The sequence below is a fragment of the Rhinopithecus roxellana genome, chromosome 6, assembly GCF_007565055.1.
Source record: "Rhinopithecus roxellana isolate Shanxi Qingling chromosome 6, ASM756505v1, whole genome shotgun sequence".
Lineage (NCBI taxonomy): Eukaryota > Metazoa > Chordata > Mammalia > Primates > Cercopithecidae > Rhinopithecus > Rhinopithecus roxellana.
This window is the reverse complement of record NC_044554.1, coordinates 46,070,852-46,086,872: the sequence shown is the minus strand read 5'-3', so window position 1 is coordinate 46,086,872 and position 16,021 is coordinate 46,070,852. Positions and strand designations below refer to the sequence as shown.

Sequence of the window (16,021 nt, the reverse complement as noted above, 5' to 3'; positions counted from 1 at the left end):
AAAATCAAAGGATAAAGAATAAACAACATAGGTCAATAAGGAAAACAAAAGCTCATGTGAGCAGGTCAGGGCTAAAGAACACTGAAAAGTGGGATCTGGCCTCATCTGTAACAACAGAGAGGAGTGGGATGGACAAGGGAGAGGAAATCTCAGAAAACCAAAGTCCTGGACAGGTGTCGGGAAGAGGGAGAGGGGCACAGAGCCACTGAGACATCCAGAGAAAAACCCCCACAGGGAATGATGCATCAGAGATGTGAAGACCTAAGAGCTTGCCAAGAGCAGGTCAAAAGAGTGTTTCTGCCAAGGAACGTGGGTCGGTTGCCACCGTAATCTCAGCACTTTGGGAGGCTGAGGCTGGTGGATCACCTGAGGTCAGGAGTTTGAGACCAGCCTGGCCAACATAACGAAACCCCATCTCTACTAAAAATAAAAAAATTAGCTGGGCGTGGTGGCAGGCACCCGTAATCCCAGCTACTCACAAAGCTGAGGCAGGAGAATCACTTGAACTCAGAAGAGGGAGGTTCCGGGGAGCCGAGATCGTGCCACTGCACTCCAGCCTGGGTGACAGAGCAAGACTCCATCTCAAAAAAAAAAAAAGTGTTTCTAACCAGGTCAGCATGAAACAGCTTGTAGATGTGGGGAACACAGGAGCCTGACAAGGGAGGTGACCTGGGGATAGGGCTGGGCCATGAGCATAGACTAGGCATCAGGGATGATAAAGGAGTCCAGAGAACCAGATGTGGGTCCTTCGACGGTCACTGCTTGCTCAACCAAAGGAGGACCACCAACAGATTCTCCCACAGGCAGGACCAAATCCAAGTGCAAATTGAGAAGGCCCCAACCCAAAGAGTCTCATTGCCAAAAATGATCTCCTTTAATAATTTCTCAGTCACCTTAGAATAGCATGTCACTTTGTATAACCCATGTTATATTGTTCATAATATTCAACAGAAGAGGGGATGATATTACTCCCAATATCACAGGAGGTGTACACTCCCCTGTGATATTGTTCCTAATCTCCAGGGGGAAGAGGATGATACTACTTTCAATATTGCAGTGGGGAGTACAACCCCCCGTGATAGTTTTCATAATATCCATGGGGAAAGAGGGTAATATTACTCCCAATATCGCAGGGGGTGTACACCCCTCCTGTGATATTTTTTGAAATATCCATGGGGGAAACAATGATATCTCTCCCAGTATCACGGGGGGTGTACACGCCCCTGTGATATTGTTCATAATATGAAGGGAAAAAAAGAAATATTATTCTCTCGCCCCTGAATATTACAAACAATATCCCCGGAGGAGGTTCATCCCCTGCGATATTGGGAGTAATATCATCTTCTCCTCCCCTAAATAGTACAAACAATATCACAGGTGAATGTACACCCCCTGCGACACTGGGAGTAATATCAGCCTCTCTTTCCGTGAATATTATGAGCAATATCACAGGGGGTGTGATATTGTTTGTAAAATTGTTCGTAATACCCCCAGTGATATTGTTCGTAATGTTAAGGGGCAGAGATGATCATATGACTCCCAATATCACAGGAAGTGTACACTCCCCTGTGATATCCTTTATAGTTTTCAGGAGCAGAGAGGAAAATGATCTCCTTTAATAATTTCTCAGTCACTTTAAAACAGCATGCCACTTTGTACACCCCAAGTTATATTGTTTGTAATATTCAACAGAAGAGCGGATGATATTACTCCCAACATCACAGGGGGTGTACACCCCCGTGTGATATTGTTTGTAATATCCACGGTGGGAGAGGATGATGTTACTCCCAGTATCGCAGGGGGTGTACACCCCTCTGTTATATTGTTTATAATGTTCTGGTGGGGAGAATAATATTACTCCCCATATCACAGGGAGTATACACCACCCTGTGATATTGTTTGTAATATCTAGAAGGGTAGAGGATGACATTACTGCCCATATTGCAGGACATACACACCCACATGTCATATTCACTGAAATTCCCAGTGAGGGTCAGGATGATATTATTTCCCATATGACAGAGGGTGTACACCCCCCCGCCCCTTGATAAAGTTCGTAATATTCTGGGGGGGAGAGGATAATATTACTCCCCATATCGCAAGGTATGTACATCCCCTGTGATATTGTTTCTAATATCCAGGGAATGAGAGGATGACATTACTCCTTATATGGCAGAGGGAGCACACTCCCCTGTGATATTGTTCATAATGTCCTGGGAGGGAGAGGATGACATTACTTCTTATATCGCAGATGGTGTAAACTCCCTGTGATATTGTTGGTAATATCCAGGGGAAAGAGGATGATATTACTCCCCATATTGCAAGGAGTGTACACCTTCCTGTGATATTATTCATAATATCCAGAGGGGAAGAGGATGATGTTATTCTCTGTGACATTGTTCAATATATTCAGAAAGGGAGAGGGTGATATTGCTCCCAATATCGCAGAGGGTGTACACTCTTCTGTAATATTGTTCGTAATATCCAGGAGGGAAGAGGATAATATTACTCCCAATATCTCAGGGGGTGTACATGTGGCTCTCTGGATCTCTTCACTCTCCCTGATGTGTTAAGTCGATGCTCCTGGCACAGCCATACTCCCAGGTGACCCTCCTTGTCAGGCCCTCTTACCCTCCCCTCTCAGCTGTCTCATGCCCACCCATTAGGAACAATCTTTTGACCCTCTTCTTGGCAAACTGTCCTAAAGGGTCCCACCGCTTCGAAAATCTCATACTTTGCAGGAAGTTTTCACTGAGTGTGTCAGTGGCTCTGTGCCCTCTCCTTCTCCCTGACACCTGGCCAGGACTTGGGTTTTTTGAGGTTTCCTCCCCCTTATCCACTTCTACCCACCTCTCCTGCTCTAGATGACACCAGGTGTCCCATGCCAATCTTCCTAGCTCTGACCTGCTCATCTGGACTTTTGGTTTCCTCACTGACCTGAAATGTTTATACTTCACTTTTTATTTCTTCAAGATATTCTCATATTTTAAAATATTGGCCAAGCACGGTGGCTCATGCCTGTAATCCCAGCACTTTGGGAGGCTGAGGTGAGTTGATCACAAGGTCAGGAGTTTGAGACCAGCCTGGCCAAGATGATGAAAACCTGTCTCTACTAAAAATACAAAAATTAGCCAAGAGTGGTGACATGCACCTGTAGTCCCAGCTACTCGGGAGGCTGAGACAGGACAATCACTTGAACCCAGGAGGCGGAGGTTGCAGTGAGCCAAGATAGCGCCACTGCATTCCAGCCTGGGTGACAGAGTGAGACTCCGTCTCAAAAATAAATAAATAAATAAAATATTAATGGCTATATTTCTCTTTTTTTCTTCTTCTTATTTGGACCCTTCTGCTGTTTGAATAGCTTTCCCAAGAGAATGTGGATTTCATTTAGACAAAAGAAATAATTTTTCAGCTTCCATTTCCAAGTTGGACCAAAGCGGTAAAAAAATTTAACCTTTGGCCGGGCACGGTGGCTCATGCCTGTAATGCCAGCACTTTGGGAGGCCGAGGGGTGGGAACACGAGGTCAGGAGATCGAGACCATTCTGGCTAACACAGTGAAACCCCATGTCTACTAAAAAAAAAATACAAAAAATAAGCCGGGCGTGGTGGCAGGCACCTATAGTCCCAGCTACTCAGGAGGCTGAGGCAGGAGAATGGCGTGAACCCGGGAGGCAGAGCTTGCAGCGAGCTGAGATCCGGCCACGGCACTCCAGCCTGGGCGACAGAGCAAGACTCCGCCTCAAAAAAAAAAAAAAAATTAACCTTCAAATTTGAGCTTTCATGAAAGATAAGATGATTAACCCAGAATTCTGCAGGCTGGGAATGACTCTATTAAGGACCTCAGCTTGGAGGATGAATTTTGGAATAATATAGAGTGGGAGGCTGAGCATAGGGCATAAAGGAAGTTCTTGTCACACGGGAAGGAAAAGCACAGACACAGGCAAGTGAGACTTCATGAGAAGGTCAGGGTGAGAGCTCTGCTGTGTCTTTTGGGGTTGAAACCTGTGCATGACGGTTGGTGACTCAGTTGAGGAAACTCACTCCCAGGGACTCAACTCGGAGAGAGTCTGAGAACCTCAGGGCCAATTCCTGCTTCTTTGAGCTGCGCCCTGGGGAGCCGAGAGGTTTCAAATAAGCTCTGGCTATTTGGACCAAGACCAACATTGTGTGGAAAAATGCTATAGCTGACGTGGAGGGCGGGGTCTCCCAGGAAGCCAAGGAGTATGGGGAAACTGAGGCACAGAAGAGGTCTGGGTTTGTGTGAAAGCTTGAAGAGTTCTAGCACCTCACAGTCAGAGAGGCCATGGCCACACCTATGTATGTCAGCACAGGATACCTGAACAGTCCCCAAGGGAAAGGGGGTTCAGACCACACTTGGGATTGCCCAGGTCGAAGTGCCCAGAAACCATGGCCTCCAGGGGAAACCAAGAGTTTCAGATGAATCCAGTGCTTGAGGGCAGAACCAATGAGAAAATCTAGTCACATTTCTACAGCACAACACCGTTAAAAATAGCATTCTCTGTTATGTTAGTCAAGGAGGGACGATTATTTATTAACTTCTACAGATTAGATAATGGGGTGGGGGTGGGCTCAAGGTGAGATGATTTTTTGGGTCCAGGTCTGCTCAGGACAGGCATCCCAGTCTTCGGTCTCCAAATCCACCTCCTGTCTGTCTCCCCACACTGCTCCTCAGGCCTTAGGATCCATTGACGGTGATTTCTGTGGTTCAGCTCCCACGTCAGGCAGGAAAGGCAGCTACTGGGGCTGAGATCCCACATTGCCTCCAGCCCTTGCTTCCTACCTGGCCTCCCCAGGCACCACCAGGGGCTGGGCCAGGCTGCTGTGCTGCACATGGCAGGAGTAGGGGGCTGTGTCCTGGGGGGGCACGGTCACCACAACCCAGGACTGGTAAGTGCCATTTTCATTGTGAAGAACATTTCCCCGTAGCTCAGGCTCCTGCACCTTGCCGTCCCGAGTCCAGTGCACATCAATTTTCCCTGGGTAGAAGTCGTAGGCCAGGCACTTCAGTTTCTTCTTTTCCCCTGGGGCCTGGTAGCTGGTGACCACCACAGAGGGAGGATCTGTAGAGGGAGAGAGTGTGACACCGCAGGCTTGAGGTCGACTTCTCCCCGCCCAGGTCTCTTCCCACCCCCACCCCTGGCTGTCAGTGATCAGCAGAGCTCTAAGCTCTGTACCTGCCCACCCCACCCCACCCCACCCCCGGCCCCAGGACACTATCCAGAATATCAAGGAAGGCTGACGCTTTCCCTCTTGCCCAGTCCCCACCCCACCCATGTATTGACTCTGACGGCAATAAGTTGCGAATGCTCCGTGCACTTCTCCACGTTTTCCCACTTCTCAGTGGGCTTTGGAGTTCTCCTCTCCCCAAGTTTCAGTCCAGCTGCTTAGTTCAGCCCATGCCTCTATCCAGCAACCGCTTCCCTGCAGCACTGCACAATCCTGAGTCTCACTACGACTCCAATCCAAGTCTCAGCTTGCAGCCATCAATCCCGCTCACACTGGCTCACTCTTGTCCTTCCAGGGCTGACATTTTACACACCTCCCTTCTCTCCACCACCCAGATGGGAGGCATCATTGTAAAGAGAAACAGCAGCGGGATTTGGAATCTGAAATCTGGAATTTGAGTCCCAGCTCTGCCTCTTACAGACAGTGTTAACCTCACCTCTCTGACCTCAAGCTCCTTGTCTGTCCATTGGAGATGATTTGGGGACACCCATCAAGAAAGAATAGCCTTCCTGACCCATTCTGAATGAAATTTTGAGATGTTCTTTTTGGACCACAAATTACATCATCCCAGGGAGGGAATTAATCCTAAAAGATGAAAGCTGGGGGCCTGAGGGACATCCAGGAACAAATGAGACCAGACTAAGATGTTGCCTGAGCTCCTAGCCTGAGATCATCTTTTATTCTGGGCTCAGTACTGGGGAGCAGGAAGCAGTGAGTACCTTGCCGGTCCAGGATATTTTTGCTGTATTTCAGGTATTTCCGCAGAGTCGCAGGGCACTCCTCCTCCAGGTAAGCCTTGGCCCGCTGCACGTAGACTGGTTCTGCCTCCCACTTCTGCTTGGTGATCTGGGCTGCTGGATCCAAGGCAACCCAGGCTGGGATCTCTTTGTTGAATTCAATGTAATCCTTTCCATCGTAGTAATACTTCCAGAATGATCCACTGCTTCTGTTATTCTCGATCTCACAACCGAACCTTCCATGCAAGTTGTGAGACCCTGAAAACTCCCCCCACCCCACAGAGAGACAGTCAGCCTCGTGTGAAATTTATCGAAATAACTCTTAGTCCTGCACACTGGGCATCCCAAAAGAAATAAAGGATTTTGCAATTCAAGCATGCAATCCCTTTATCAAGACAAATAGGTTATCACTCCAATATATACAGCAGACAGAGAGGGGCTAACTCAGTTTGGTTTGGCATTTCAGGTTTGTCTCAGATGAGACATGTTCCTCCTTAAGAGAGCTACAGGCTGGGTGCTGTGGCTCATGCCTGTAATCCCAGCAATTTGAGAAGCTGAATCGAGTGGATCGCTTGAGTCCAGGAGTTCGAGACCAGCTGGAGTGACACGGCAAAATCCCACCACTAAAAACATTTAAAAATTAGCGCAGCATGGTGGTGCAATGCCTGTAGCCCCAGCTACTCAGGAGGCTGAGGTGGGAGGATCACGTCAACCTGGGAAGTCAAGGCTGCAATGAGTCAAAATCACACTACTGCATTTCAACCTGGGTGACAGAGTGAGACCTTATCTCAAAAAAAAAAAAAAAAAACCACTGGGCTCAGTGGCTTACACTTGTAATCGCAGCACTTTGAGAGGCCAAGGAGGACAGATCACCTTAGGTCATGAGTTCGAGACCAGCCCGACCAACATGGTGAAACCTCCATCTCTACTAAAAATATAAAATTAGGCTGGGCGCAGTGGCTCATGCCTGTAATCCCAGCACTTCGAGAGGCTGAGGCCAGAGGATCACCTGAGGTCAGGAGTTTGAGACCAGCCTGGCCAACATGGTAAGACCTCGCCTCTACTAAAAATACAAAAATTTGCTGGGTGTGCTGGCACACACCGGTAATCCCAGCTACTCGGGAGGCTGAGGCAGGAGAATCACTTGAAACGGGGACAGAAGTTGTAGTGAGCTGAGATGGTGCCATTGTACATCAGCCTGAACGACAGAACAAGACTCTGTCTCAAAAAAAAAAAAAAGACAAAATTAACCAGGCGTAGTGACACATGCCTGTAGTGACACATGCCTGTAGCCTGTAGTCCCAGTTACTCAGGAGGCTGAAGCAGGAGAATCGCTTGAACCCAGGAGGCAAAGGTTGCAGTGAGCCGAGATTGTGTCATTGCACTTCAACCTGGGCAACAAGAGCAAAACTCCGTCTCAAAAAAAAAAAAAAAAAAAAAAAAAGAACTACAGAATATAGATAGATTTCTATCTCTTCTACAGCATCTCTTCTAAGGAGAATTATTTGTTTTAATTTATGCTGAATTCTGAGGAAGCTGTCACAACCACACCAAAGTGTACTTCCAAATTGGATAGAAACTATTTGTGATTTCATATGAGAAAGGAAGACTCTCCTTTTCTTTCAGTTCTAGGAAGAGTTCATATCATCACCTAAGTAACCCTAATCTGATCACTCTTCTTTCTTCCTTTCTGGTGTTTGATATCTTTTTTTTTTTTTTTTTTTTTTTTTTTTTTTTTTTTTTGAGATGGAGTCTGGCCCTGTCGCCCAGGCTGGAGTGCAGTGGCCGGATCTCACCTCACTGCAAGCTCCACCTCCCAGGTTCACGCCATTCTCCTGCCTCAGCCTCCCAAATAGCTGGGACTACAGGTGCCTGCCACCTCGCCCGGCTAGATTTTTGTATTTTTTAGTAGAGACGGTGTTTGATATCTTTATTCCAAATCTCTAAAGTCCATACCTTCTTGCCCATTAGCCACAACTCTCAGAAATGGATCTCCTTAGCGTGGGGGACACAGCCTCTTCATTCTGATTTTAAAAGCAGGTGTATACCCAGCACTGGTTGGTTGGCATAGACACTGACAGCTGTCAAGGTCAGCTCTCTGGGCTCACGACCCAGGTCTCTCCCCGCCCCCACCTGATGTGCTGCCTGAACTGGAGCCAGTCACCTCCCTGTGCCTCTATTTCCTCACCTCTGAAATGGCAATGCCAAGAGCACCGTTTCAGGGGGCGATTCTGAACATTATATATGCTCACAGATGGGCCTGACGCAAAGTAAGTGCTCAGTAAATGTCAGCTACTCTTATTTCCTTTTTTGTTTTTTGTTTTTAGACGACATTTTGCTCTTGTCACCCTGGCTGGAGTGCAATGGTAGGATTTCAGCTCACTGTAACCTCTGCCTCCCGGATTCAAGCAATTCTCCTGCTCCTGCCTCAGCCTCCTGAGTAGCTGGGACCACAGACGTGTGCCATCATGCCGGGCTATTGTTGCATTATTAGTAGAGATGGGGTATCACCATGTTGGCCAGGGTGGTCTCGAACTCCTGACCTCAGGTGATCCACCTGTCTCAGCCTCCCAAAGTGCTGGGATTACAGGTGTGAGGCACCAAGCCCTGCCTACTATTATTTTCTAAAACCTTGTATTCATCTCTTCATCCTCTTTCCTCATAATTATCCACTTTGACATTTCTATTCCTGTCCATCAAAGCTTCTCCCAGTGTCTTTTCTGGTCACCTGTGCCCCCTTCTCTCCTATGGCTGACACACAGCCCTGGCCATTTTCCTTACCAAGACCTCCCACCCCACATCCTTCAAACGTCTGCCTATCTCTTTCTTGCCTCCTTTTGGAAACTCAGATCCCATGTAGCACCTCGGGCATTTTTGTACTTAGTAGCCTATCTTTTGACACCCACTTTATGATAATTTAACACCAGCAGTTCACCAGGCCTGAGGTTGCCTCCCTTGGGGCTGGCAGTGTGGTTTAGCAGAAAAAGTGCTGGGCCGGGGGCACAGGGACCATCTCTGCGCAGGCTCTGCCACCAGCTCCTCCAACCATAGTGCCCTTCCCGGGTCTGCGTCTTATGGTGAGGAGAAACTTTAGGGCTGCAGGGAACTCTAACAGGCCCGCAGTTTTGAATCCAGCACTTCCTGAGCCCTCAGCATGGGCTACGGTCTGTGCCGGGTGCTTTTCTCTGTTCTTTCCACAAATTTCAATTGAACCAATATTGGCTGCACCCTGTCCTAGGCAATGGAGTTGCAAGGGAGATTAGGACAGACTGTGACATCCTTCATAGAATAGACACAGTTAAATATTACAAACTTGTTTGGAGGTAGGTCTCAGTGCTCTAGTGTTTGCAGATTTCGACCAGATATTTTGGGAACGTTTCACTGTCAACAGCTGGGACTGGCAGAGCCACCAGGTGAACCCAGGTCTGAGTGACTTTGAGAGTGGCTCACTCTCCAGGCAACCTCCCTCGACAGGGGTGAGTCTGATGCCTTCTCACAGGGGGGATCAGCCTCTGATGCATGAGGTGTGGAGGTGAGAGGTCAGAGGTGCCTGGATAGGAAGTGACTCTGCCATCACTTCCTGTGTGAGCTGAGGCCTGGAATGAGGATGGGGCAATCGGTGGGGAAGTGGGGAGCACCTGTGCCGTGGGGTGGGCGGGTTGCGGACATGTCTGCATTTCTGCTGTGTCTCCTGTTCCTTCTCTGGGATTGGGACTATTTCCATCCTGCTGACCCCTTGCGACTCACACTTGAGGGGCTGCCCCTTGGGTTAGACCTTCCACCCCCATGGTTTGTTGTTTACTGACCATTACTGTCGTTGTAATACTTCACGATGTCATTCAGGGTCTCCATAAAGATGTCCTCCCTGGCCTTCTGAAGTTGGCTGTCCTGCTTCCAATCCTCCATTCCTTCCACCTGTCTCCAGAGTCCCACAGGCTGAGACTTCCTGTCTTTACTGTTGTATCTAAAGAACTGGAGGTCATTGAGTGAGCCAAGGGCCTGAAACTGGGGGATGTCTTCAACAAGCTTGGACAGCCCAGTGTAGATATAGGTCAGAGAGTAACGACCTGCAAAAGAAAAGACGGTTGAGGTCCATGCAAGGGTCCCACTGTGGGGCTGCACAGGGCTAGGAGGGGAGGCCTGCCCACTGGCTTCTTCCTCCCTAGCTCTTTCTCCTATCATCAACCTTACACTACTGGAGGCTCACTCAAGTGAATATACTCTCCTTTCATGCTAAGGATGATATTTCAGAGACCATCCTGTGTCTTCACTACATTGTTTCCTCTGCTTGGCACATAAGAAGATAACATTACTCAGCCTCCTCGAAGATTGGGACCATGTGACTAAGTTTTGTCAAAAGAGAATGTGAGCAGAAGTGATGTCTTTCTTCTGGTCCAAGACCCTACCAGCTGGCTTGTCCCTTTTGTTTCTCATCCCTTGAGGTGACAACTTTGAAGGCCACAGGATAATATGAAAGAGTCTCAGTATGCAATTAGCCTGGATCCCTGAGTCACCCCATGGAGGAATGGAACCTTGCCCAATGTGCATGGAATCTGACATGCGTTAGAAATTAACATTTCTAGGCTGGGCTCCATGGCTCATGCCTGTAATCCCAGGACTTTGGGAGGCCAAGGCAGGCGGATTACTTGAGATCGGGAGTTGAAGACCAGCCTGGCCAACATGGTGAAACCCCATCTCTACTAAAAATACAAAAATTAGCTGGGCGTGGTGGTGTGGGCCTGTAATCACAGTTACGTGGGAGGCTGAGGCAGGAAAATCACTTGAACCGGAGAGGCAGAGGTTGCAGCAAGCAAAGATTATGCCGCTGCACTCCAGCCTGGATGACAGAGTGAGACTCCATCTCAAAAAAACAAATTAACATTTCTAGCTTAACCTGACAAATACATATAGTTAGAAAGGGTAGAAAGGAGAATTTACTAGAAGATTCAAGAAACGACCCAGACTGAATTAGCACAGCATAAGACTAGGATGGAGCTCAGAATTACTGGGGTTATACCTTACATTTTGGTATAAGGTGGAATCTGGGAGAGAGGGACATTTCCATAATAGTTCCATAATTATTTTATGATACAATTTATACAGGTGCTAATAATGTTGGAGGTCATATGGCAGAATCCTTGTTCAATTACTAAAATTATTCTTGCTCGTGAGTTTCTAAATGTGATTAACCTTTAAATCAGTAGACTTTACAATTGAATTCATAGACATAGAGAGTAGAAGGATGGGTTACCAAAGGCTGGGAAGAGTAGTGGCAGGGGTGGGGGGAAATTGGGAGGACGGTTAATGGGTACAAAAAAATATAGTTAGAAAATGATTTGATAGTACAACAAGGTGACTCTAGTCAATAATAATTTAACTGGGGCCAGGTGTGGTGGCTCACGCCTGTAATTCCAACACTTTGGGAGGCTGAGGGGGGTGGGTCACTTGAGGTCAGGAGTTCGAAAATGGCCTGGTCAACATGGTGAAATCCCATCTGTACTAAAAATACATAAATTAGCCGGGCGTGGTGGCAAATGCCTGTAGTCCCAGTGACTCAGAAGGCTGAGGAAGGAGAATCGCTTAAACCCAGGAGGCAGAGGTTGTAGTGAGCTAAGATTGCACCATGGCATTCCAGCCTGGGCAACACTGTCACAAAAAAGAAAAAAAAGAATGAATGAGACCTACTATTTGATAGCACAACAGGGTGACTATAGTCAATAATAATTTAATTAGGGCCAGGTGTGGTGGCTCATGCCTGTAATTCCAGCACTCTGGGAGGCTGAAGTGGGTGGATCACTTGAGGTCAAGGGGTCAACACCAGTCTGGCCAACATGGTGAAACCCCATCTCTATTAAAAATACATAAGTTAGCCATGTGGCAGTGCACATACGAGGCAGGATAATTGCTTGAACCCAACAGGTGGAGGTTGCAGTGAGCCGAGACCACGCCACTGCACTCCAGCCTGGATGACAGAACAAGACTTCGTCTCAAAAAAATAATAATAATAATCGTAATTTAATTGTACACTTTAAAATAACCAAAAGAGAGGCCAGGTGCAGTGGCTCATGCCTGTAATCCCAGCACTTCGGGAGACCGAGGCGGGCACATCACAAGGTCAGGAAATCAAGACCAGCCTGGCCAGCATGGTGAAACCTGTCTCTACTAAAAACACAAAAAAATTAGCCGGGCGTGGTGGTGGGTGCCTGTAGTCCCAGCTACTCGGGAGCCTGAGGCAGGAGAATAGCCTGAACCTGGGAGGCAGAGTTTGCACTGAGCCAAGATCGTGCCACTGCGCTCCAGCCTGGGCGACAGAGTGAGACTCTGTCTCAAAAATAAATAAATAAATAATCAAATAAATTTTTAAAATAAAATAAAACAACCAAAAGAGTGTAACTGGATTGTCTGTAACACCAAGGATAAAAGCTTGAGGGGATGGATAGCTCCTTCTCGATGATGTGATTATTTCACATTGCAAGCCTGAATCAAAACGTCTCATGTACCCCATAAATATATACGCATACTATGCACCCACAATTTTTTTTAATTTACAAAAAAATCAGTAGACCTTGAGTAAAGTGGATTATTCTCCATAGTGGTGGGCCTCATCCAATCAGTTGAAGACCTTAAGAGAAAAGGCCGGCCAGGAGCAGTGGCTCAAGTCTGTAATCCCAGCACTTTGGGAGGCCGAGATGGGGGGATCACGAGGTCAGGAGATTGAGATGATCCTGGCTAACACGGTGAAACCCCGTCTCTACTAAAACAAAATACAAAAAAATTAGCTGGGCGAGGTGGCAGGCGCCTGTAGTCCCAGCTACTTGGGAGGCTGAGGCAGGAGAATGGCGTAAACCCGGGAGGCGGAGCTTGCAGTGAGCTGAGATCCGGCCACTGCACTCCACCCTGGGCGACAGAGCGAGACTCTGTCTCAAAAAAAAAAAAAAAAAGAGAGAGAGAAAGCCTCGGAGGCCTCCTAAAGAAGAAAGAATTCTGCCTACAGTCTGCCCTCAGACTCAAGACTAAGACATCAGCTCTTGCCTGGGTCTCCGGCCTGCTGGCCTGCTCTGAAGATTTAGGACTTGTTACTCCTCCCAATAGTGTCAGTCAATTTCTCAAACAAATCTCTATTCTCACTGTCTCTCTCTCTTTTGCATACATATAATGTAAATATCTTCCTGTGTGTGTGTATGCATATGTATATAGCATATGTATGTATGTGTATGTACGTATATATGTATATGTGTACAACCCATTAGTTCTGTTTCTCTGGAGAACCTTGAATAATTCAGATTTTGGTGCAGAATGGGATTAACATTCCAAAGTGATTGTTATACAATGAACATGAAACACCTTTTCTGACAATTTGTAAATGTCACCAATTTTAAACTCACACAACTGAGAAGCCATTTGCTTCCATGTCTTTATCCTGCACATTCTCATGCCACAAACAGCCTCCTTCCCCTGTCCTAGAAGTGACTCTTGATCTCCTCAAGCTCCCACTGCCATCTCTTCCAGCCACTCGCCTTCCAGACCTACTGCAGCTGTGTCTGAGTGTGGGCTGAGGGCACGGGTTTCCTTCTAGCACCATCCCTCCAGCCGACCTGCCTTTCCACTTTCCCCTTGGGGTTGCTCTCTCTTCCAACAGCATCAGGCAGGTGCACCCAGCCACCAGAAGGAGGGAAGGAACAGGAGCAGAAGCAGCTCCAGGCGTGTGATTCCTGCTCCGTCCTGGCTGTCTGACCCCAAGCAGGTCGCTTGGTCTTTGGAGTCTTTGTTTTCACTGTAAACTAAGGATTTTAGATTCAGATTCCTGAAGGTCTTATTTCGGGTGAGGGCAGAGGCTCCCTGAATGCTCCTGGAAGTGTGTGAGCTGAGTGAGTTGACAGCCTTGGGCACCCTTTCCTGCCATATGCCAGGGAATCCCAGCTGCATCTATCCCTTCTCCCAGCCAGGTGTGAGGAAGGTGTCCTGTTCCTCACCTTCTTCCAGTCCCCTCCAGCACCCATCCCTTACTTTCCACACTCACCATCTTGGGTCTCCTGGGGGACAGCAGGATCCAGAAGGAGCAGCAGAGACAGCAGGACAGGTACCATTCTTACCATCGTGTCTGCTTGGAGGGTTCTGGGCAGGAAGGCACAGGTATTATCCTGGGTCCTGGGGCCCTGCCCAGGGGAGGTGAATCTACAGGCCAATGGGAGTGCCAGGACGGGCTCCTCCCCTAATAGAGAAAAAAAAAAAAACATGATTCACAAGCTAGGCTGGGCAGAGGTTGTGATGAATGAGTATACACACACGTTATACAAATTCAGAGCTGAGACAGTTGATCTCTAGACTGAGGCTTTGTGTGTGCCTGGGGTGGAAGGATGCAAGTGGGTGGGAGGTATGTGTGGTGGGTGGCAGGTGTCTGGGATGTGTCACCTTTCCAGTCTATTATGACACCCTCTGGAATCACTTGGGTGTTGTCAAACCAGACTTCATCCCTGCCTTCTGGAAAAACTCAACATGTCCAGGATACGGACCTGGTTAGTCCCCAGCTGGGGCAGGACCCTCACTCTCCCTCACCCGATCCTGCCAGAGCTGTCTGGAGGACATTCACATTCCCATCTCTCCCTCCTTCCTTTCGGTGCCTGTGGAACCCCAGCCTTCCATGATGGACACAGAAATAGCCACATCCTCCTTTTGCAGCCTCCTTGGCAATAGAACGAGCAGGTGTGCACGGGGTTTATGCTCAGCAAGTCGAAGCTACTACCGTGGACATCAGGTCAAGTGTCTGGGAAACAAAGAGGCAGGTGCAGTGGACAATGCCTTCTGGTGGTCTTGGCAGCGGTCGCAACTGCCAGCTCCTGGGGGCAGTGGGGCTGCAGTAGCTATGGGGGCGTCTGGGTTCCAGTCCCAGGTGGTGTCTTTGGTTTACACTGGGCCTCTAATGTCCCCTGCTGGCTGCTGTCGTGTGTTTACAAGGCTGGGTCCCACTGTGATTTTGACTGGTCTGCTTCTGCAAATCGCGAGCCTAGATTCCCAGTCTTACTAGGGAAGCAAGGGCTGGAGGCAGCATGGGGGTCTCAGCCCCAGAAGCCATCCTTTCTGCCTGACATGAGACAGATAAACCTCAGAAATCACCTTCACCAAGCTGGACACAGTGGCTCACACCTGTAAGCCCAGTACTTTGGGAGTCCAAGGCAGGAGGATTGCTTGAGGCCAAGAGTTCAAGACCAGCCTGGGCAACAAAAGGAGACCCAGTCTTTACGAAGAAAAAAAATTGTTTTAATTAGCCAGGCATGGTGGTGCACACCTGTAGTCCCAGCTACATAAGAGGCTGGGGCAGGAAGATCGCTTGAGCCCAGGAGGTCAAGGCTGTGATGTGTTGGATTGCACCACTGCACTCAGCCTGGGCAACAGATCCAGACGCTATCTCTAAACAAGAAAGAAAGAAATTACCCTCAATGGCATCATCAAGGCTGGGGGAGCAGTGCATGAAGACAGACAGTGGTGGATTTGGAGACAGAAGTCTGGATTGCCTGCCCTCAGCTTACTGACACCCCAAAATTGCCTCTCCTTGAAAACTTTCCTACTGTCTAAACTGTAGAGCCTTACAAGCAGTAACCTTCTTGCCTAGCACAACAGAGATGGTATTTTTTGTAATTTGATTTTCTCATTGGTTCTGCTCCCAAGCACTGGATTCATCTGAAACTCTTGGTTTTCCCTGGAGGCCATGGTTCCTGACACTCTGACCTGGGTAATCCCAAGCATGGCCTGGCCTCCTGTCTCTTGAAGTTGTTCAGGTGTCCCCTGCTGTATATACATGATATACATAGGTGTGGCCATGGCCCCTCTGGCTGTGAGGTGCCAGAACTCTGGGAGTGAGTTTCCTCAACTGAGTCACCAACCGCCATGCACAGGTTTCAACCCCAAAGGACACAGCAGAACTCTCACCTTGACCTTCTCATGAAGCCTCACCTGCCTATGCCCCTGCTTTTCCTTCCTGTGGGACAAGAGCTTCCTTTACATCCAAAGCTCAGCCATTCATTCTGTTTTTTCACT

General features: G+C 48.2%; 1 protein-coding gene across 1 annotated transcript; it reads right to left on the bottom strand.

Annotated features, from left to right (window-relative positions):
* Positions 1-4,524: 4,524 nt before the first annotated feature.
* On the bottom strand, positions 4,525-14,210 carry LOC104673589 (zinc-alpha-2-glycoprotein). The gene is made up of 4 exons (XM_010377675.2): positions 14,007-14,210; positions 9,793-10,053; positions 5,969-6,244; positions 4,525-5,083 (listed from the first exon to the last, which is right to left on the bottom strand). Exons 1-4 carry the CDS (start codon positions 14,080-14,082, stop codon positions 4,800-4,802), a joined length of 897 nt encoding a protein of 298 aa, XP_010375977.1. The 5' UTR covers positions 14,083-14,210; the 3' UTR covers positions 4,525-4,799.
* Positions 14,211-16,021: the final 1,811 nt, after the last annotated feature.